Raw genomic sequence first — 23,998 nt, forward strand, 5'->3', positions numbered from 1 at the left:
GTGCAGTCCTACCGTAACCCGTAATGACCGCGTTTATCAATAGAGCGCACTATCCATACCCTAAGCTTCTCAGATATTTATTTGAAGGCATCCCTATCAAACACATCTGACGTCTGAAACGTACATTCTTAAAATCTCATTAAGTAGTATATCTGTTTGTGGTCTAGAAAACACATTTCCTAGAATCACTGATTTTTTTTCACCGGTTCGAGTCACCTAATACCATCCTGAAAACATAAGTAATATGACTAATTAGTTGTTTTTTTTCTTATTTTTCCTTATTTAAATAGTTCCTGTTCATTTTCTATACCCCTGTGTAGAGTTGTTTGCATGTTACACACCTCAAAAGCAAAAAATCTGATTTTTTGCTGTTCCGCTACTTTTTTGATCTCTGAAAATGAAAATAAGAGAGTTCTCACGAATAAAAACCATATAATATTTTTCAGTTTCCAAGTTTTCACCCTACGTAACATAGTTGTCCGGAATCCGGATTCCGGAAATTCCGGATTCCGGAATTACGGGTTTTTGAATTTTTTTTCCGGAATTTTGAATTTTAAATTAAAAATTTTTTTTGAGTTTTAAAGACAACTGCATTACTTCTTTTTCGGTTTTGAACCTCAAAAGTAGTTTCAAACTTTTTATATCATTAAAAACACTCGAAAAAATGAGTTGGCCTTGCAAATTTATCGAATCATTCCGGATTCCGGATTCCGAAATTCCGGAATTTCGGGTTTTTTTCGTCATTCCGGTTCCGGATTCCGGATTCCGGAAAATTAAAATTTTGATTCCGGTTCCGGATTCCGGATTCCGGTATTTGAAAAACTTCATTCCGGTTCCGGATTCCGGATTCCGGAAAATGAAAAATTTGATTCCGGTTCCGGATTCCGGATTCCGGTTTTTCGGAAAATGGCATTCCGTACAACTATGCTACGTAATCAAATCTCAAGTTTATTAATATTTATCGGCGGACCGATACATTCCGTGTTCCCGTACTCATTTCTCTAATCATGTCGGAAGATTTCATCGTTGGTTTCATATTGCTTTATGTGAGTTTTAAAACGGGTATAGGACATTTTATAACTACGGTTAGTTGCGATATGATTTTCGAGACGCATAATTCTGTTTAGTGCGCTCTATTGATAAGCTCGAATTAGTTTTCTATAGAAAACTGCACGATATTTTGTGCCGTCACTAACCACAATTCCCGTTTTCCTGACTCGAAAAGAGCCTCTGTGAATTGGTAAAGATTGCTGTTTTTTTACAGTTCAAAGAAACATATCGAACAATGAAGGCGGAGCTTGGAGCAAAGCATCAAAAACTGTAGGAAATGAATGCGACGCGGAATCAGTGGGGGAGGAAACAACTAGAGAAGCTATTGATAAGGTAAATATTAAGAGACAACCTCTGGACCACGTTACATCAGGCAAAGTTATCCATTCTGGCTGATTTCTAGATATGTTAGTACCCCGAGAATTCTAAAAATTATATGCTATACCCTACTAGGCTGTGCCCTCTTTGACCTACCAAAACGTTCGATTGAAGTTAACATTTTTTCGAAAGATAGGATTGAAATTTTTATTTTTTTTAAAGTATTTTATTAGATGACAATTGAATAGATTTCAATCCTATCTTTCGACAATCGAACGTTTCGGTAGATTAAAAAAGTCACAGCCTTGTAGCGTATAGAATACAATTTTTGAATTCTCAGGGTACTAGCATATCAAGAAATCAGTCAGAATGGACAAGTTTGGCCGGTTTTTAACAAGGCCTAGTGGCTTGAGCGAGACATTGTCTCTTATGGATTCCTCATTTTCAGAGAACTCCTTCTGTTCGACTTTTCAATCGAAGACCCAACCGATTCCACTATTCCACAAGGAGACAACGACAGTTCTATTAATATTGAAAATGAAATTCATCTTTTTTTATTATTTTGTATAATTTTTTTAAATAATAAATTTTATCCATACAACTGTTCGCGATCAGCATATATGTTGACAGTTTCGAGCGCGATAGGTCCGGAATAGGTCGGATCAGAACAACTTTTTCGCAATTTGTCTACAATATGTCTATAATATCAATGAAGCGCAGTACCCCTCGTAACGACGTGCAAACCACATTTCACCTACATATATGCTTGCGCAATTCACCTGTGACCTCTTAAACCCAACGTCTTACCCACTCGACCAACCAACCGTTGGAAAACGTTGATTATCTGGGCAGTGAAGAAAGTATTCCCACGCGACTGGACCATGAAGAGAAGGAAAAGTTCGGGAAACGAGAAGCTAACGGGAAGAATTTCATGAAGTGTGTCCACTAAAGGTAAATATTCCAAGCTCAGCCTGGAACAACAGATTAGCAGCAGGCAATCAAAGGTGGCGTGATTCTGGATATGGAGTCGGGAGAATGAGACCACTTCGATGAGAAACAACAACTGGTTGCCGAGCCACGACAAGGACGGATGGTTCTACATGTCGGGTCGGAGGTTTAGCTGGATTTTGGAAGAAAAGTCGAACGTTTCTTATTGTGGAGGGAGGTGTTGTGTAGCATTGCTTACGTGAAACCCTGTTCACGTGCCCCGGTTATTCTAAGTATTCATTTCCATTAGAATTCAGTTCTTAATAAAGATAGAAGTAAAGAATCACGTCGAGTCGTTTCTCTCCTGATAGCAAGTAGCTATACAATAGTAGGTTTTTTAGGCGCTGAATTTAATAATTTAAACAATTTTTTTTTAATTTTTGGTTTTCACAGAAATCATGAAAAATTGAATTTGTGGAAAAAAAAAGTATTTTTAAATCCTATATTCCTGAAAAGAGGGCCAGGCCCCTCATTTGACAAGCATGGTTTTCCCGGGGCCGAGGAATTTGGCTGCGGAGTCCGCGCGTCGTTGCAGCCCCGCCGTCTAGACGGGTAGAGCGTTTATGACGTCATTTGTTTTCTCTCTGTTTCTCTCGCGCCTCCACGAACTTATGTACTCTCTCCCCTTTTCTCTAACATTCTCATAGCCGTTTTCAAAGGCTCTGGTCTTCCTCTATAGGCTACACATAAAAGATCAAATTGTGTCGCAATAACCAGCCATATTGCGCAACAAAAGGCAATCGGCACGCATACCTATAAATACATTGACTACACTGTGTATTTCTCTTGCACTTTTCTTTTTTCACTCTTCAAACATGTCGCTCTATGAGACGTCTGGTGGTATTCTGGAGACCCATGTGACGTGGAAAGATGTGGAATCGGATCTTCAAGAGAAACTTGGAACGAAAGCCACGTTTGGAGAGAATAAGACCGCGGTTAATATAGGTGATAAGAAGGTGAGTCTCGTAGCTGAGAAAACTACTCTCCGAGTTGATCGTGCATCGATCAACTGACCATAGGCACACGAAAAAAGTTGCCAATCCTTTTGATCAAAGATAGTATCAAGTGTTCTCAGCAAATTTATTTATTTATTTTATTCTTGTAGGACATTATCAGTATAGAGGACAAGAGGCTAAGAATAATTCCCTCACGAGACCATTCAAAGGGTGGAGACCATTCAAATTGGGGTATATTTTGGCCGTGTCCGTCACCTGGATACATAGGCAAATCAAAAATCGATACTTTTCGAAAAGAAAATTTCTGAAGTAGTTAGCTATGAAATCTCAACGGAAAATTGATGTAGACACTATTCTAAGCATTTTTTGTGCTTAGAAGAAAATTCCAGCTCAACACCTTCATTGTGAAATTTTTCAAAATTCATGAAATTTTCGGGTTTTTTTTCATGAAATCGTTTTTATCTCGGCAGTGACCCGAGAAGACAGCATTTTTTATTTGAAATTCGGAATCTACATAAAATTTTATTTTTGTATCCATGTTGTCCCTACTGGTATCTCCATCCCCCAAAATATACTTTTTCGGAAAGTAGGAGAAAAATTGGATTTTAATTTTCGAGCCCATCCGGTAAATCATTGTTGATGTTCCAAAACAATTTTTTGAGTTTTTTATTCAGTTAGCTAGCGAAGGCCCTCGAGTCAAAGTGGAGATATGGTCAAAGTGGAGATACTATTCAATCATCAAATGATAAAATTTTAAAAACTTTTGCAAATATCTTTTCTTTATATTATTAGCTTTTTGATATGTTTAAATATCAGTCTGTGTTTAAAAAGTTTTCAAAATTTTGTCCATCACTTGATGATTGAATAGTCTCGAAATATTCGCAAAACTCTTTTTGTTTTTTTCTCACAATTCCTTTCTTTTCTCATATAAATTTGTATTACATTACTCAAATCTTGAAAAAATCAAGTCAGTGCCAAACAGAACATCTTGAAAGTTCCTTAAAAATAATAATAATAAAGTTTTGCATGGCAGGGAATCGAACCCACACCCTTCCTCATGACAGACCGCCTCACTACCACGCTGCCGATATTTTTAACATGTCGGTAAGGTATTGACTTGTCAAGGGTCCAAACTTTGACCTCGTTTCTCTCGAATACCAGGCCTCTAGGGCAAAAACTGAATATATATTGAGAATCAACATTTTCTAAGCTTTCAAACGATATAGGACAAGTCCCAAATCACCACTTTGACTGCCTTCCCTAGTAAGTCATTTTATTTCAGTCCCAACACAGTTTTTGATCATACCACAAAAAATTCTTCGAAAAAATGGAATTTTTTGAATTTTTGAATTTTTTCCTAAATAGAATCATTCGAACTGAATTATTAAGGATAACAATTTAAAATTAGGAGAAAATAATTGGAATATAATTTAGGTTTATGACTCATTTCCATTATCGGGTCATCTGCAATTTACGCTTTCATGATGAAATTTATCGAAATGTTCAACTTGGGAAGTTGATGCAAAGATTCTTCAAATTTGCAACGTTTTTTTGACAAAGGACTACATGACAGGAAGAAAAAGGGGGAGGGGCGAGCAGCGACGGCATTTTTATCAGGAATGTAGTGACAATGTGAATCATCAGGTGGCCCCAAACCTTTCCTAAGCCTAGGTAAAAAGGGGCGTGAAATTTAGTTTTGCTGAAAAATTTTAAAGTTCCGAGTTGGGACCTTTCTTTGCGGTTGGGACCATTCAATTCGTTCTAGCTTGTACCCTGAAATCTAGGGACCATTCTTTGCCTATTGAGCCAAATTTTCTTCTAAACACAAAAATGCTTAAAATAGTATCTACAACAATTTTCCGTTGAGATTTCATACCTAACTACTTCAGGAAAAATTTTCCAAAAAATATCGATTTTTTGATTTTCCTAGGTACCCAGGTGATGGACCCTGCCGAAAAGTATTCCAATTGGTTGAGAACACTTGATACTATCTTTGATCATATGGGTTAGCAAATTGGAGATGGTCAACTTTTTTCGTGTGTCTACGGGTGATCGAACTAGTCAGAGAGTTCATCTTAACATGGTTCAAAATGTGTATAGAAATATGGAAATTCCGGCTCTATTGGCAAAGAATGGTCCCAACCGCAAAAAACGGTCCCAACCGCAAAGAATGGTCCCAACCGCAAAGAATGGTCCCAAAATTTTGGGTGACCCAACTTTCAGAATTGAATGGTCCCTACCGCAAAGAATGGTCCCAACCGCAAAGAATGGTCCCAAAATTTTGGGTGACCCAACTTTCAGAATTGAATGGTCCCTACCGCAAAGAATGGTCCCAACCGCAAAGAATGGTCCCTCAAAATTGATACGAAAAACGTTTCACCATTCTCTTAGGCTTAGGTTTCTTAGAAATTGGGAAAAAATTGACAAATACGATTAATAATCGGTTTTGTCAATTTTTTCACCAATTTCTAAGAAACCTAAGCCTAAGAGAATGGTGAAAAGTTTTTCGTATCAATTTTGAAGGACCATTCTTTGCGGTTGGGACCATGTAATTCGGAAATTTGGGTCACCCAAAATTTTGGGACCATTCTTTGCGGTTGGGACCATTTTTTGCGGTAGGGACCATGTAATTCTTTGGGACCGTTCTTTTATTTTTTGGGACCGTTCTTTGCGGTTGGGACCATTATTTGCCAATAGAGCCGAAATTCCTATGATAATACTCGAAAACCCCCCTCAAAGCGAATTTGAAAATATCTGAAATTGGTCAGTGCTCTGGCCGAACTTTTTTTGTGTTCCAGACTTTGGAAAGTTCGTCCCCGTCCGTTTCGAGAATGTTTTTTTTAAATAAATATTTTTCTTCAACTGCTTCGTTTTAACAGTATCGAAAAACTGACAACACTGAAAACAGGTTTCGGTGGCCTAGAATCACAAAAACAGAATCAGCTATAAGGCGGGGTTGAGTGTTATCATTGCAATGCCCATATATATTTTGTTACAAATGTTGTACCATGCTCCTAATTTCCCGAACTCCCCCTTTCGAATAATAATTTCAGGGATTCATGTCTCGAGTCGCTTTGGTGGAACCTGACTGGCAGAACGTGGAGGAGGGAAAGGAACTTCCGCAGAAGTTTGCGCTCAAGGTAACCTTTAGAAAAATTAATTTCAGAATCACATGATTTCTTTTTCAGATCCCATCCCAACTCGCTCAATTCAATATTATGAGTTTTGAAGGTGGTGAAGGATTTGATGCAGAGAAGCTGGCGAGGTTTTCGATTGTGACTAGAATGATTCATAATCGGGAAGTGGAGGTTTATAAGAAACTGAATAAGTTCAATCATCCGGATATTCCATATGCTAAGGTGGGTATCTTACAGTCATTTAGAGTAACGTGTCGACCAAATTCTCGATTATTTTTGAATCGACGGAACACAGTTGATGAATAGTCGATTATCGTCTCAAAAATATCGATGACTATCGACGATTATGCCACTCACAATTATCGATAATTTATCGACCGGCGAGTATCGATAGTCGGTCGACGATTATCGATAATCGTCAATCGCCCCCGGCGGTCGGTGATTATCGACGATAATGAGCAAAATTAAAATTCTCCGGAAACGGTTCAAATTGACTCAAACTGGTCAAAAATGGTGTTTTGGTGGACTTCTGGAGCTCCGCTATTGATTTACGCTGAGAAAAAATAATTTTAAGCAACAAAATTTTAAAAATTTCAATGAATCGGCAGAAACATTTAGAAGACTATCAAAACATCATTTTTGACCAGTTTGAGCCATTTAAAACCGTTTCCGGAGTCTGTTAATTTTTTTAGGCCAAACTTTTTTTTCACAGTAGCGATCGACACGTTACTCTACTGTCATTGTTCTTGAGTATGTTCTAAAATTAGGATTTTATTCAACAAACGATGTTTTGTTTGAATTTCTAAGTTCGTTGTTGCATAACCGTATTTAAAAATACAACGACGCTCCCTTTGCTTTCTTAGCATCATTTCTGTCGGGAGGTTTCAAAACCGAGGAAATAGACAATGATTTGGAAAAAAAAACAATTTTTCAGGCCTACTCATTGAAACAGTTTGACAACAGCGACGATCTGAAGGGATACTTAATTCTTGAATTTATTCCGAACATCCACACTATTGAAATGTACCAATCAATCAACGCAGACGATCTCCTCCCATTGGTTCGTGGAATTGCCACGTTCTCAGCTCTGGCTCAATCACTGTCTCCAGAAGAGACAAAGTGGGCAATAGATCGAGATTGGCTGGAAATGATGTTCAATGAACTCTTCAATGAAACTGAGCTTGCAAAAAAGTTTGAAACGATTCGAAAACTTTTTGAAGAAGACCATCCAGAAAATGCTGAGAAGCTAATCGAAGTCTTCCAACGTTATAGAGAGCTTGTGCCAAGATACACTAGGATTTCTGAAATCCTAGGGTTCAAATTGGTTCTGAACCATGGTGATCTATGGCAGTATAATATGCTCTACAGTAAGAATAAAAATGGAAATTTGGAGTTGAAGGCTTTGATTGATTGGCAAATAGTTGCCAGAATGCCACCAGGATTGGATCTTTCCAAACTGCTCTTGGGATGTCTATCGGTGAAAGACCGTCGGGAGAGAGGACAAGAACTTTTGAAATGCTATCATGAGACTTTCACGAGAGTTCATGGAAAGGAATTGTTCTCGTTCCATGAGGTAAAACACTCGCGAACAATTACCTACATAAAATTAAAGTAATTTCAGCTCCAAGACTGCTACAATCTGTTCGCTCCATTGATGGCTATGATGGTGGTCCCAGAAATTTATATGTTTATTGATAGTGCAAAGATTTCGGAGGAAGAGAAAGTGGCCGCTCGTAAAGAGGCTAGAACAAAGATGGTGGCAATAATGGAGGATGTGATTGAGATTCATAAGTATAATTTGGAGAATTATTCAGATTTTGTGAAAATTTGAATTTTTTCTATAGAATGAACAGTTGTTTAACATTGAATTTGCAGGCAAGACAGTACTCTCCGGTCCCGTACATTTCCAGATAGACATTGTTTTTCATGATCGGATACTTGGGAAATCTTTTACATTTCAGCCCAAGACCCGTCTACTTCTGTAACGAAGGGTGTCCTTTGGGGGTGCTCGCTCTGACCGAGGTCTTCACGACAAATCAAGCGAGCCTGGGGTGCATTAGTGGTAATTACCGGCTTTGGCCGGGCCACCAGTTGCTGGGGAGCTTATTTTGTGAGGGGACATTAAAGTGTTCCGCTCAGAGAGCAGTCACAACTCGGGTCCGGTCAAGCAACGTACAGTTACATATCCCACTGGTTTGCGTAGTCGCAGGACGATGATCTGTAGAGAAGCTGTTACCAAGCCAGCCTCAACATCTCCCATAAATTTCTCCACTCCCAGGGTTCCTCTTGGCCAGGGCTGTCGGATATAACGCGTTCTCTGTAGGACTCGAGCAACGCGCGCCCTAGGCTTAGATTTTTATATGATCGTGTACTATGAATGTTGTGTGACACGTATGCACAATATTGGGTTGCAGCTCCGGGTTACTGTGTAGGTGCTCATAGGTTGAAAAATGAACTTTTTGAAAATTGATCGAGGAAAGCTGAAATTTTTAGCATATATTGATTTTTAGCATATATTGATGATTCATTTAACAAAGTTTCAGAATTTTTGTAATTTTTCAACCGAGTTATGGCCAAAAACCCACTTTTTTTTGGCCGATTTTTTGAGAAAATCCAAATTTGGGATACTTAATCGGAATTACCCCTTTTCAAAACTATCATTTGCACATTTGTTAATATTTTCCCTATTGATCAAGGCTGTCGCACGGCCGGCCGCGGCCTTCGACTTTTTGGGTCGTCGAGGCCGCGGATTAACCAAATCGGCTGAATTTTTGTACATCGACAAATCTTTTGGTAATCTACAAGGCCGCCTGAGCGAAAATTTGGGTGGGAACTGAGATATATAATCGGCTCACGGCCTTTTTGACAGCCTTGCTATTGATTTAAAAAAATCATCAAAGAAAACATCGACCAAAGGGTTGAAACTTAATCTAGAAGAAACCCAAATGTTTTTTTTTGAGATTTTTTGAATTTCGTTTTAGAAATGCATACTCCGTTTTCTTTCCAACATTTGAGTGTGTGAACTACTGTCGAAAAAATAAAGTTTCGACAAGGATTTCAAAAAAAAAATTTCGCGGGCTGGAACACGCAAGCGCATAAAGTTGTAGGCGGAGCTTAAATCTGCAAGCAGCGCGGTTCTTAATTTGAAAAAAAAACAACTGAAATTAGAAATGCGGCGATTGCAGTTTAAAATCCGCCCACAAATTTATGCGCTTGCGTGTGCCAGCCCGCGAAATTTTTTTTTGAAATCCTTGTCGAAACTTTATTTTTTCGACAGTATATTTGTATTTTTTAATGAAAGTGTATAAAATTGTTACTTTCGCAAACAATTTTTCTTCTCGTTTACGTATTTTTGTCATGTTTTCACATTGTTTCACTTCAGTAATTTATATTTTTCAGAGAACAAGAGAAATGCCATCGAAGAAGTGCTTCAGATCAACGACTTCATCACTGTTCCGACGTTCTTCGTGTTAGTTGTAGAAGAAACAAAACGATTCTCTCCGATCGAACATTTTTCAGGTTTCAAGGATGGTGGAAAACAAGAAAAAGCGACATCATCGTCATGCACATCTGTTCGGATTGTTGTCGAGTTAGTTTTATGATTGAACTAAAACCGTTTCTCTCCGCCTGAATTTTCAGATTTCCCCGTGCTGCCTTCCCCGGTCAACAACAAGAACAACTTTATAACAAGAAAAATTAATTGATGAATGTGCTGACTTTAGAGGGAAGGTGAACCCCGTCAGACTTAGAATGCGAGAATAACAATAGAGGAAAGGTGTGACAGGTTTATTCAATATTGTGAATGGGACGTGAGGATACTTTAGATGCCTGGAGTTCTTCGGGAGCCGGAGCATTGGTGGAGTAGTTGTCGGAGACGCGGTTGAGACGTCGATTGATGGAGCTTCCAGCAGTTGAATGTCCAGTAGAGCGAGAGAGTGTTGAACAAGAGAAGAGCGAAGTTTCCCGTTGATTCCGTTTCCTTATATGCAGCGAATCGAGGGCGATCGTTATCTTGGGGTCGGCACAATCAGAGGCCAGGGCACGCAAGTAGTCGACGAGAGTTGTTGAGCATTTCCTCGGGAAGGTCACATAACACGTATTGAATTCATTGTCAAAACCATTTCTTATAGCCATTTTGGTTAGATATTTGTGAATCTAACAGACGCCATAGAGTTGTTAGGCTGGTTATTGAAGGTGGTGAATTAATGGCTAGTTAATTCCACGACAATGAAAGTCAGACAAAATGATGTGATGAAGACGTTGTGGTGTGAAAGATATTTTAAAGTTCCATTTTTCCAAACATAACTTCTTTCTTCAATTCTTCAATACAAATCTTCCAGAAGCCGGAATACGAGTCTTCCATCACTTTCCTCGAATGGCTTAACTACACAGCACCGCGAGACAATGACGAGATTTCCGAAGTCATCGAGTGGACAACCGGTGCGTGGCTATGCGAAACGAATCGATGTGCACACACAGGGGTGCAAAACGCAAGGTCACCTAAACGCGCTCCGTCTCACAGCGGCTGGCACCGTGCCAAAAAAGGACTTGGCTGAGTGCCAAGTTCAAGTTTAGCGTGTGTTTGTCGCATCTTTCAATGAAAAACGCGACGCACACGCATCGCGTCCGGTAAATTCAAAACTTTTCGTTGCGGACCTTACGCCTCGCACCCCTGTGTGCACATCAAGCCAACCAATGAGTCGGAAGATGATCAAACAAAAAAGAATTGGGAGAGGAAGCCGTCGAAGAGGTGGATGATGAGGAGACAGCAAAGGATGAAGAATTGGAAGTCTAGTTAGTGTTATGATTGAACTAAAACCGTTTCTCTCCGCCTAAATTTTCAGTTTTCCCCGTGCTGCTGTTTCACGAACAACAACAACTACACGTCGTCACCCGCCTGCAACCATAAATGCAACATAAATTATATAATTGTTTAATTAATATGATTTAATATTGTTGAATATTAAAATTGTTTGCAATAAATATGTGATTGAGACGTTCTGTTGAGGGCTGGTTTAGATTATTTAAGGAAATGTCCTGGGTATCAATTTTTAAATGGAACTGCCTTATAGGCGTGACATGATCAAACAATGTGTACGGTCGCCTTCCCGAGAGCAGAAACACTTCCGTTCTTCTGAAACTCAAACTTCTCAAACTGTTTGTAGAAAGACAACCCAGACTCCGAAATCTTTCATGAAACCAGAAACATCCCACGATCTGAAAGAGGAGGTTAGACGCGAAGATTGTAGCGATAATGGAGGATGTGATTGAGATTCATGAGTACAACTTGGAGAATTATTCGGATTTTATGAGGATTTGAATTTTTTCTGATTTTGGAATGAAGTGTTGTTGAAACATGGCTTTTGTATTCAAGACAGAATTCTCCGTTTCCGTATATTTCCAGTTTTTCAGAGTCGGAGACTTACTAGGGAAGATCATGGAGTCAGTTTGGAGTCATGGGACGTGACTTATATCATTGGAATGCTGAGAAAACGTGGATTCCAAATATATATTCAGTTTTATCCCTCGAGGTATGGTATTCGAGAAAAATGAGGTCAAAGTTCGGTGAAATAGCAATTAAAAAAAAACATTTTGTATGTCTGAAAGTTAATAATTTGTCATTTTTCTGTACTTTGACCTCGTTTTTCTGGGGAAACACTAAAATCAGTTTTTTCTCAGCTTTCCAATGATATAGGTCATGTTTCATAACTCCAAACTGACGCCAAGATCATCCCTAGTTAGACAGTTAGGCATGTTATTTGAATTATATGAAATTTGGCATAAAAATCAAATAAATTATTGGAAACAATTATTTTAACAGTTTATTTGTTTTGTGTTATTTTTCTCACTCTATCTAAAAACATGTGTTCTATTTTGTAACATATTCAAACTTCATAAGTAGAACAAACTTCAGATAACCTTTAACAAAGGTAATTTTGCATTCTTCCAGTTTCTACAATCGAATTGCAGCTGACGATTCACCAGTGGGATTTGAATGTTAATTTTCTGAAAAATAGTATAGTGTTGCTGCTACTAGAGACTGATTAGACAACCCAGACTCCGAAATCTTTCATGAAACCAGAAACATCCCACGATCTGAAAGAGGAGGTTAGACTATAGATTTTCCAGTCAGAAAGATATCCAGTTTTTGTAGGTGTTTGCTGAAGTGGGTCGAGTTATTTGCGCACTAAAGTTTGATCAGTTTCCAAAAATCGACACAGGCAAACATCTCAAAAATAGCCGAGAGGAAGTTGTTCAGCATCTGAGTAATGGCATTCACAACATCAAGGATTTGCTCGGAGACGGTGGCAAGGAAACTATTTTCAACGCACACGATTCTAATTGTTCTGTAAGAACAAAAAGACACTTGTTCAATGAAGTGTAATGTTTAGATTTTGGTTTGTTTGGATCTCGTCGCACTTGCAACCCTGCAGACGACGCTTACGGTTCGATGATCTGAAATATAATCTTTTAATCCTTTCGCCATCTTAGACTTGTTTTATTCCAATAGTCTAATCGAACTAACTTGGGTTCGCGAATGATCTTTATTTGAACTATTGATCATTTCGGACAGACTTCCTTTCACTCGTTTCGTGTCTTCGGCTCCTCTTTCTTCTGATTTTTTGTTTAAACATGAGAAATATCTATCTCGTTATTTTGTTATTGCTCGGCAGTCACCGGCAACTTTAGCGCGGAAGTTGGTCGGATTCTGGACAAGACCGCTGCTAAAGCCGACCAAGATACGACCAACTTCCGACCAACTTCTGACACGGACCGCATGGAACCCCTCGATCGCCTTATTGATTTATTTTTCGCGCACAAAAACAGCTGAAATATCATATATTGCAATTTATTCACCGAAAGGACTATACATAAAAAAGTATAAGTTTTAAAAATACAAAAAAACAACTAAATATAGGGACCGCAATGAACGTGGGCGGAGTTATTCATTTTCTTCTCTTGGGCCGTCATGGGGAGCTTATTGAAATGTTTGACGGTCTGCCCTGAGAGCCCAGTACGCTAAAACAGAATGAAAACTTTTGACCCCGATGTAATCGAGTACGTAGAATTCAATGAACACACTTTCCTTTCACCCAATTGTATAGTTTTCTCAGAAAACTGAAAAAACATTTTGCTTTTTTCAGAAAAATGTCACGTTTAGGATGTTCTAGGTCGAACACGCATCATTTTTTGACAGTTTCTAATAGTTCTGGACATACTCTAATAGGTTTTGAAAGAAAATTCGATTTTCATGGTGTCGAATTTTCTTGGGAGCCATCTGAACTGCGAGGCATCACATCAAAAAACTTTCTGTGATAAACTATCTATTTTCTGACGTACTCTTTTTTGACATCTCTTCAGGTACCTGGGCTCAAAATTTTGAAGCTCATTGATTCGTAAAATGTGACTTTTTCGATGTCGGAAGACAACAGATTCAAAAAGAAAATCAGTTTTCCCGGCAGTTCAGGTTAAAAAAGGTCAAACACGCATCGTTTTTTGACGGATTCAGATTCTACGCAAAATTTCGATCTAGATCCGCTTGGGAACAAAAAATTTCGTGCTGTCGAATTTTAGATATTTGATGTTTTATCTCGAAATATGCTGAATATCCTTCAAAAAATTCTCTTGAATATTAAAAAATCACGTCAAAAATATATTTTCCTACTATCAGCGTCACTTTTGTGCTTCACAGGTAGACCGCAAAGTCCCAAAAACGGGCCAGCGCCGGTTCACCGGCGAACATTCTGTGGCTGACCGACGGGCCGTTAACGGTCCGTCGAACATCCGTAGACGGCCCGTTTTCTCGCTTTTTGCGCCGCTGACGGACCGTTTTTCATCCGTTTTCAAACCATTCTGCTCCCTTCCCGCTCCCCATTAGGCTTGTTCAAAATGGCTTTTGGAGAACAGTACTCGTTATTATAAATACATATTTATTTTCAAATTAAAATTAATAACAAATAAATTTTGACACTTATAAAAAATAATACTAAAAAGAAACATCATAAATAGGTGACTAATGCTTTAGAGAATTCGCCTTTTGGCTCGCTACTCGTCGATTTTCCGCATCAAACAGGCGAGTCGTGTGTGACTTTCTTCACTTCTTCCTCTTGTCGCTCCTGTTGATGTCCAATCTTCGTTGCGATGAATTCGGTTGTTGTCGAATCGAATCAGCCTGAAAGATAATAAGATACAATACAATTCATAGTTATTGGACAACTTACTTATCATTCGAAAAGTTGTTACATGATACTCGGCACTTCTCACTTTGTCCTGAACGTCGAATCTCCGATAGCCAGAAGTTGTCAAAGTTGAATTTCTCAGATCGATCTCTGAAAAAAACCTAGTTTAGTTTGCAGTATTTAAAATAGCACGAATATCTTACTTTTGTTTTTCAATGAGCTCAATTTTCACTGAAACTTCTTCCCCTCATCGATTCCTCACTGACAAGCTCTTCCGCTTGTCGATTTGGTCACATATAGTAACAACGTAAGACTTTTGTACTTAGAACTACTAATTTATTAACGAACTTTGAGTTTACAATAAAGAGGTGAAAGGCGAATAAGGAGGAAAATCAGTCTCAGGACAAACCCCGTAAGAACTGCCTAGATTACGAGAAATGTCAGCTTAAATAGGGATGAAAAAGGGGCGGAGTTAGAGAAAGAGCGCTTAGACGGGTCAAATGATAAATGGCGCCAATGTCGGGAGATGTGTACGACGTGAAGGTGAAGAAGCGGGAAACTGTTGAGTGCGACGTGGTTGCAGGTCTAGGAGTTGGCTGTGAGTGACGACGAACAGTTACAACCTGAAAACATACACTTTCGGTAGGTCAAACATTCCTTGGGGGTCTGAGAAGACTTTATGAGCCGGGTTAGGCTTAAGGTATTGACCGAATACCTTACACCTCCCCCCTTTAAAACGAGACGACCGCCCTCGGTCGGGGAAAAAGATGTTTTAAACGGGAAGTCCAAAAGGGACTAAAATAACCCAAAAATAAACTTGCGGTTATTACGTTGAAGACGTTGATTGATATGATGTTGACTTCGAGAAACTTGTTGGTTGGTTAAGTTGAAATTGGTTGAACAGAGGAAAAAATGAGGAGGCCTGAGAACACGTCGGTTTTACAACCTTCGTATACGTCTCGGTGTCTCTTCACTTGCTTGAGTTCCTCAGGAATGGAACGGCGGTGGCATTGATGATTGACGACTTCGCGGTGGCGTCCAACAGAGCCTTCCAATTGTCTGGCTTCATCATTCTACGGGTGTTGCCCAGTACTACCAGTGCCTCTCGATGTCTTGAAACGGCTACAGTAAATCGTTCGGGTGAACACGCAAACTCCGAAAATTCTTGACTTCTTGTGGTGAGCAGTACCACGAGATCATATTCGCGACCTTGAGTCGCATCGACAGAGCCGACATGGATTCCAGCTGGTGCTATTGCTGCCACTTCTTGGCTCTGAGCCAAGTAGAAAGAAATGATTGCCATGGTCTTTCCTTCACACTCTGGAGTTGCTAAGAATCTTTCTGCCAGCCGTATGGCGTACATCATTTCTTGCTGATTCGTCCAGGAAGTGCCTTCTTTTCGTTCCTCCGAAGATGTATTGATGATGACGGAAGGCGTTCTATCAGGTAGACCCAGTCTTTTCAGCATCGTATTCTCATTGGATGGTTTCTTTGCAGCGGTCAGCTGTCCATTATAGTACAGTCGAGAAATCAGCTCCACGCTCTGACTGGGGCATCGGTAACAACGAGTGAGTGCTAAATTGGGAATCAACTGGCGGTGGATGGTGTTGGCGAAGACGGGGCCACTGTGTATGCGGTACAGGTTCTGAGGGTAAGAATGCTCCGCGTATGGTGGTAACTGCATCGCGTCTCCGACGAATAGAAACTTGCCCCGTGGGAAACAGAAGGCTAAGTTCGTTACTGTGTGGTGTCCGATCTGACTCGACTCGTCCACCACGACATTTCTCACCCAAGTCTTCCAGTTATCCAAGAATGGTTCAGTTTTGAAGGTCTGGCGCAGAGTGTCAGCCGTTCCTATGATCACTTTAGGCTTCATGATCCGGAAAAGTGTTTCCATCAAGGAGTGTGCCGGTTGCTCTGGCTTCTCTCCTGGCTTGTCAGTGATTGCATCCCGTAGGTATCGATTTCTCAAATCACGCTTGCGAATCAACAAGTTCCTCTTCAGGTGCATCACCGCAGAAATTGTATACTGTCGTGGTTTCAGGTCACTTTCATCCTCCAACAGAACCTGTTTTCTGAGAACTTCTGGCCAGACGCAAGGGAAGTCGATGTCGGTTGTTGCCGACTCGTCAACGACTTGTCTGTGACTGGCTGAGATCAGGCGTATAGCTGGGATCGAACCTTCCGGATCCAAACGCTTCAGGGTCGCAACTCCCTGGGTCACCGCGGAATTTGAGTTTCCCGTAAACACCGCGAACTCGTGGCTTGCTGACTTGACGCACTTGACCAGCGCAGACATGACTGTGGTTGTCTTGCCTGATCCTGGTCCGCAGTTTACCGTGCATGCGATAAACTCTTCTGACTTCATAAGACTCAAAACTGCTCCCTGTTCATCCGTCAAATTCAATCCGGCGATACTGTAAGCCGCTGATCCTTCACGTTTTGCTAACGGTGGGAGTGGTTTTCCGCCATGCAGCGCAACCAACAACGTCATTGCTGGCATCCAGTTCCTGAAACGAGGAATTGTCTTGATTCCCATTAGTCTGAAGATCCGCTGTCTTGGATTTTCCAACTGGTGCATCGCGAACACTGGGAGACCGACTGCTTCTGCCGCTTTCAACACGAACGAGTCCCTCCTTAGTGGTTTCACCCTAATTGTTGCTGAGCCCTTGTCGGCGACGATTGACAGAAGAGTTACCTTCAGAGCTGTTGATTCGAATCTGAGAGACAGGCGAGTGCCTTGACGCCACTTCTCCTTCGCGAAGTGCTGACCTTCCGGCAGTGTCAACTTGATAACGATTTCCGTGTATCTTCCTTCGGTCGCCCTTTCCACTTGACCATAATATTTATGACCGTCGTAGTATGCTGACGCCATAGCCTCGCTCGTATAAATTCCGAACTTTGTCAGTGTCTGCAGGCGCATGAAATCCTGTTGAGTCGGCTCGACATCTCTGCTGAACACGTCAGGTGCGTGCTCCAGAAGCTTCACACGTCGTTCATCCAGCGGATATACCTTGATTGCTTGTGGCAGAATGTGAGGCAGGTCAAGGTGATATTGGACCGATCTTAATACTCTGTCTTCCACGCCGAACGGAGGCTTGAATCCGGGTAACCACGCTCCGGGTTGGATGAGTGGTCGGATAACATCAATAGCTACAAACTTGGAAATGTCAGCACCTCTACAATCTTTCACTCGTGCAACTGCAGTTTCTTCTACGTTGTTGACTAAGAAGGACTTCGTTTTCCGGGTGTCGCAATCGACAATGTGCATGCCAGACTCATTATACAGCATATCTCGTGGCAGACGGCAACAGGTCTTCACTTTCCAGTACCTATGGTTCGAGAGTTTTCTTGCTTGCTCGACACTCGTAATGAAATCTTCCGGCCTAGCGTCCTGTCGTCTCACGATCTCTTCGATAAACAGGATGTCCATCAAGTAGATATCGGTGGTGTCAAAATTTCTTGCCGATGCCGAGTCGTACGCTGAACAGTCCAATCGAATCGCATATAAATCAGGCCTGTCATCCGCAACGACCTCACGTCTGATTGGTGTACAAATGAACGAGCCTCCGTCAGTTTCTACAGCCATGTACAGTGCATACGGTCTCGATGATGGAACCATGACGAACTTGTTCTCCTGGAGGCTCTGCGGTAGTGCATCCGGCGCCTCGTACGGATCCTCCCTGATACTCCACGTATACTTGCGAAACTGCTGGATAGAGGCCGATGTTTCGCGAGCCAGAGCTTTCTTCTTCGGATCTTTCGGTTTCTCTTCACCTTCTTCACCGTGCTCATAGTACTGTGCATATTTGTGATAGTCTGACATCATGATTTCTTCGATATCTTCGGATTCATTGACAGTTTCCATTGTTGGTGCTACAAGCCACGGATCCGGTGATGGCGCTCTAATCGGAATTCTGCTGGGAACAGTCTCAATGCTTCCGTCTTCTGCTGACGAATCTGGTGTTGGCGCTTTTATAACGTTGACAGCCGGATCTGTAACCATCGAAGATGTTGCAACATTCTCAGCTCTCCTACCGTCCGAGCTTTGCAGCTCATCTACGCGGATTTCCTCCTCCTCGCACTCGTATCCTGGCTCTTCAATTTCTCGGATGAAATCCGACATCTCATCTTCAGCTATCTGTGGTTTCTTTACCACTCCCTGACTTGACTCCGTATCCAACTTCTTCTCTTCCAACTCGAGTGCACAACTCGTGTCCTTGACCAAAATCATCTCAGTTTGCTCACAGAGCGGTTGACAAGTAACAATGGTGGATGGGAGTTCGGGGGTAGCAGCCGCGTCGGTCTTGCGACCTTCGCATGTGGCTGCCCCCCCGCCATCCTTATCGCCTTCAGGCGCAAAACTCGGCGGGGCTTCATTTGCGGGAGTTCCCGCGGACAAGTCAGCCTTCTTGTCCTTCTTCATCTTCTTCTTGACTGGGGACATCGGACGCCAAGTCGAGAAAATCTGAAAGACAGCGAAAAATTAATCAATTCGCACGCCGAAACGCTTATTCAGTCCTTTCGCAGACTTTTCAACTTTGTCAGCTTAAAAAGCGTTGAAAATTGAGAAGAATTTTCAATTTTAAATTCTATACAAGAATTTATCCGCCGAAATTTCAGAAAAACTCGATTTTAATGACAAAAATCAGCTTTCCACTTTGAAATTTAACATTCAAACATGAGCGGTTCGCGCCACAACGTGTTCGTTCCAGAATTTCGTTGCGGGACCTTCTCGCCACTCGACATGTGCCTTTGATACCGTACTCCGAGGTGAGAAAGTTTTTACTGTAGTTCTTTCACCATTCGCCGTGTATAATTGTTGAAATTGAACGAAATATTACAAATATCGAACAGACATTCGTTGAAGGGGATTTCCAGATATCCAGATCTCTCAGCATTCGTTATTTTCTCCAGAATTCATTATTTTTCTTCGGAATTCGTCGTTTTTTTCTTTTGCCGTCGCCGTTTTCCTCAGAATTCGCTGGTTTTCCTCCGAATTCGTGAATTTTCTTCAGTATTCATCCTTTTTTCTTTCAGAATTCGTCTTTTTCTTCGGAATTCGTCTTTTTTCCTTTCAGAATTCGTATTTTTCCAGAATTCGTTCTTTTTCATTGACGTGAATATTTTGCACGCCCTCGTCTTCCTTGAATTGGCTTTTCCTCTGATTGTAACACCTTATTCAAGCACTTGCGGTACTTTCTTTCCTTGTTCGTTGACATCGCGTCGGTATTTCGACCTTCGCATAATTTGTCCATGAACTTCGCCTGCGAAACGTGTTTCATTCGCCTCCGTATTTTCTTTCTTGTTTATTACTGTCTTTGATGACGACTCCTTCTTTCTGGCGACCGTGTGATAGTATTCAGGTCCCTTTTTGCTTGTTCCGTCTTTTGATTTTCACTGAGCGGTAATCATCTCCTTATTTTATTTTCTTTTTATAACATTTGCCACAAATGCTCTCCAAATTTGAGCATAATTCAGCTTGATTGTTTTTGCGTTGTCCTTACATGTTATTACTATCCACCGCGTCGGTATTTCGACCTTCGCATAATGTGGCTGAGACAACAGGACCTTCTTCTTACGTCTTCGGCTTCAGAAGACCCCTCAAGACCATGTTCCTGAGCGTTAGCGGTTGTTGAACTGTCGTGAATTTGTTCCACCAAATGTTATAGGTTCGTAAAATTCTTCAATCGTTTCGCAACCTCCTCGAACGAAGTTGCTCGCGATAACGACCATCATTCACTGAATGTGTGAATCTTTTCTTGAATTCATCGACCCGCTTGTCGAACGTAGCGGTTTTCTTCCTATCCAGGATTCCCTTATTTCCAGACTTCGTTGTCTCTTTTGTCGTGTTGAATCCGTCTTCCATCGACCGAATGAAGTTGTCCAGATCCTCTTCGCTGGATCCCTAATACGGCGCGATCGTACCATATCCGCCAATGCAGTTGTCATAACACGTGACAGTGTTTCAGAATTTGAGTCGAGCTCGGTTTATAATGTTTCCGTAACTGCCCTCTACGTTATCACTAGCCCCCGCGTCGGTCTTGCGACCTTCGCATATTGTGGCCGTGATACCAGGGCTCACCTTTATGTCTTCAACTCCAGAAGACCCATCAGGACCAAGTTCCTGAACAGCTCCGATTGTAGTTGCAGGAGCAATGACTTCAGGCTCTCATCCTAGCCTAGTCCATATCACAGTATCCAGTGTGGACGTCTCCACATCTTCTTGTTTCTTCAGCTTCAGAAAGGCCTTAATGTCCTGCCTAGAAGCGAATACAGGTTCCATCCGAACCGAAATTGACTCGACTGATGCCAAATCTCTTGATCCTGTCGTGATTATCAAGGGAATACCCCTCCTCACAATGTACTGGACTCCCATCCGGTTATCCCACCAATGCCCAATGCATTGAGTTGACCACTGATTCCAGACTGTACTGTCCTGGTTGTATATCCGATTCAGCTCGCGCTGAATTGTCAACACTTGTCACGATTTGTTCCTCGGTTACAGAAATGACGATCTTCTTGTCCTTCACGAATTCCGGATTGTTGCAGAAACTTGTTGATTGCTTGCTCCAGAATCCTTGACTTTTCTGTGTCAGCATCCTTTTCAGACCATCCGAGAGTCAATCCGAATCCATCGAAACTGCTCCGATCCGAGTGAAGAAGAGCAATGAAACGATACTCGAACGATTCGAATGATCACGGCCGAAAACTGAACCGGGCTTCCATTTCGAGAAAAATTCTCCGGCAGCCCATGTGCTACCGAATAGGGAAAGTGTGGCCGAAGCCGGTTGAAAAATTGTACGGATAAAATCAAGAGATTTTAAGGCCGTAGGCAGCGCGTCGGTGTTTCCACCTTCGCATGTGCTGCCCCGGTAAACAAACAACGAGAAAATACGTGACAAGATTAAAACGAAGCTTATAAAACGGGAAGCGCAACTTACGCCGATTACCCCCATAGAAAATTCTAAAACCTAACACTAACCTACACCAGACAAGAACCTAAAAGGAGACGCGCGCTGTCTACAGATAGGGGTGGGTGGGTGGGGTGTAAACACAAAGAGAAAGTCGGGTTATGGTCCCGCGCCAATGCTAATAAAAGAAAAGAGTAGAAAGTACGGGTGGGAAGCGTGGGTGGGTCTTAAAGTTAGTCTTAAAAGGAAAGAAAAACAAACGATGCTGCTACCAGTAACAACGTAAGACTTTTGTACTTAGAACTACTAATTTATTAACGAACTTTGAGTTTACAATAAAGAGGTGAAAGGCGAATAAGGAGGAAAATCAGTCTCAGGACAAACCCCGTAAGAACTGCCTAGATTACGAGAAATGTCAGCTTAAATAGGGATGAAAAAGGGGCGGAGTTAGAGAAAGAGCGCTTAGACGGGTCAAATGATAAATGGCGCCAATGTCGGGAGATGTGTACGACGTGAAGGTGAAGAAGCGGGAAACTGTTGAGTGCGACGTGGTTGCAGGTCTAGGAGTTGGCTGTGAGTGACGACGAACAGTTACAACCTGAAAACATACACTTTCGGTAGGTCAAACATTCCTTGGGGGTCTGAGAAGACTTTATGAGCCGGGTTAGGCTTAAGGTATTGACCGAATACCTTACAATATTTCGAGCGCCCCTTGACATTCGCTGATAATATTCACATTACTACTTAGATTACGCTATTATCTGATACAAACCTTACGAATCCTTTGAAATTCCTTGTTTTTGGTTCCAGTAGGGGCGCGCCGGCGAAGATATTCTCGATTAGCCTGAAAATAGACAATTTCATCGAAATTAGTAATAAATAACAAGTGAAAAGTTTTTGACAGATAAATAAACCATTTTTACTGGAAAGAATGTAAGAAAAACAGAAGAAATACCATAAAAATTGAAGGAAAACGAACGTAATAAAATTTTGACGCGGAAAAAATTCAGTGTCGATTTACGACAAACAAGGCGCGCTTCCGTAATTTCGGAGTGTCGTTGCAAGCTTTGGCTTCAACGAGTGGACTCGAAAAACGCGAATACTCGGAAATTTCAGTGAAAAATGATAGTTTTTTGAAAAAAACACATAAAATGAAAAAGCCTGATAACTTCTGAAACAAATTTTTGAAAAAAATCAAAACTGTCTGAACAAAAGTAGGAAGTGATCAGATAGCGAATCTACAGTAATACTTGTGAGATTGTGAATAGAAGTTACAATAATGTATCCCTCTGGTTCGGTTTTCTGATTTAAAAAATTCTTGAATATGAAAAGCTGAATGTTGTACAAGGTCAGTAAACCAAGTATTGACATTCCTCTCGCTCTATTGCTGTTAGTTGAACCACTAGCAGCATTATTTCTTTACATGATTTCACTTAGTTTTAAAAATCAAGCATAAAGACTTCTATATAGTCACTGGAACACTAAAACTACTTTTGTATAGATTTCAGTGTTTTTTCTACACCAAATATATTCTCAGCCTGTTTGAATACTTTGAAACGCCAATAAGTCGCTATTAGTCCGTTTTTCGGCCGCCATTAGCCCGTTTTTCGGCCGCCATTAGCCCGTTGTTCGTCCGTTTGCTTCATAACATGTCGAAAACAAGAAAATAATAGCCTCAAACTACTTCTACAGACTCTAAATGACATATCAATGATTTTGAAGCAGTATTTCGACAATCCATTTTTTGACTGGTTTTTAACAGTGATTTGGCGGCCCGGTAACGGACCGTCGTTGGCCCGTTTGCGGTCGTTTAGCCGCCATTGGTTCGCCACTCGCGCGTCTGCGGCCGCTCAGCCGTCGGTCGTCCGTTTTTGGGACTTAGCGGTCTACCTGTGTTGTTTGGTTCAGTGGATAACACGCTGTGTTTTTAATCGAAGGGTTTCTGGTTCGAACTTTCCCAATTTTTGCAAAAATTTGACTGAGTGAACGTGAAAATAGAAAAACATTTTTTGCGTGGTCAGGAAAACGAAAGAATTCTCCAAGAGAATTCAGTAGAAACCATGGCTGACTAAAAGGTCCTGTAACTTCGGTGAGAGTGAATATTTTCGGAAAAAAAATTGGGAATGTACTTCCATTCATCTGAAGAACAGGGCAGGATGGAAATTTTTATGAAAAAATGAGTTTGAAAAAAATGTTGCGGTCTCTAACTAAATACAATGATTTTTCGAAGTATCCCTGGTGTGCTCGTATTGTTGTCCAGATGTAGACTTCGTCAGTGAATTTCTGTAAAATACATTAATTAATTACAATTTTTTCTTGTAAATATTACCTTATGACGATACATTTAAGGTGGGAAGTTCGTATTGTTTGCTTTTTAGTGAGAACCTGAAAAAACTTAGAGATTTTTGGTTATGAGATAAAAATCCACTTACGATAACTTTTCCACTGAACTTGTG

The 23,998-nt window shown here is 40.9% G+C and overlaps 4 protein-coding genes across 4 annotated transcripts; 2 read left to right on the plus strand and 2 right to left on the minus strand.

Moving 5' to 3' along the window:
• Window positions 1–3,170: 3,170 nt before the first annotated feature.
• Window positions 3,171–8,279, plus strand: GCK72_017071 (uncharacterized protein; the record flags this gene model as incomplete). Its single annotated transcript, XM_003093751.2, has 5 exons — window positions 3,171–3,311; window positions 6,365–6,451; window positions 6,500–6,670; window positions 7,383–8,021; window positions 8,070–8,279. 5 exons carry the CDS (start codon window positions 3,171–3,173, stop codon window positions 8,277–8,279), a joined length of 1,248 nt encoding a protein of 415 aa, XP_003093799.2.
• Window positions 8,280–8,374: 95 nt separating this feature from the next.
• On the plus strand, window positions 8,375–11,023 carry GCK72_017072 (uncharacterized protein; the record flags this gene model as incomplete). Its single annotated transcript, XM_053731865.1, has 3 exons — window positions 8,375–8,510; window positions 9,848–10,037; window positions 10,789–11,023. The coding sequence occupies 3 exons, from the start codon at window positions 8,375–8,377 to the stop codon at window positions 11,021–11,023; spliced, it is 561 nt and encodes a 186-aa protein (XP_053580778.1).
• GCK72_017073 (uncharacterized protein) lies at window positions 10,235–10,582 on the minus strand (the record flags this gene model as incomplete). The annotated part of the gene is made up of 1 exon (XM_053731866.1): window positions 10,235–10,582. One exon carries the CDS (start codon window positions 10,580–10,582, stop codon window positions 10,235–10,237), a length of 348 nt encoding a protein of 115 aa, XP_053580779.1.
• A 9,988-nt stretch (window positions 11,024–21,011) lies between the features above and the next one.
• GCK72_017074 (uncharacterized protein) lies at window positions 21,012–21,230 on the minus strand (the record flags this gene model as incomplete). The annotated part of the gene is made up of 1 exon (XM_053731867.1): window positions 21,012–21,230. The coding sequence occupies one exon, from the start codon at window positions 21,228–21,230 to the stop codon at window positions 21,012–21,014; it is 219 nt and encodes a 72-aa protein (XP_053580780.1).
• Window positions 21,231–23,998: the final 2,768 nt, after the last annotated feature.

This window comes from Caenorhabditis remanei, chromosome V (genome assembly GCF_010183535.1).
Source record: "Caenorhabditis remanei strain PX506 chromosome V, whole genome shotgun sequence".
NCBI classification, from domain to species: Eukaryota; Metazoa; Nematoda; class Chromadorea; order Rhabditida; family Rhabditidae; genus Caenorhabditis; species Caenorhabditis remanei.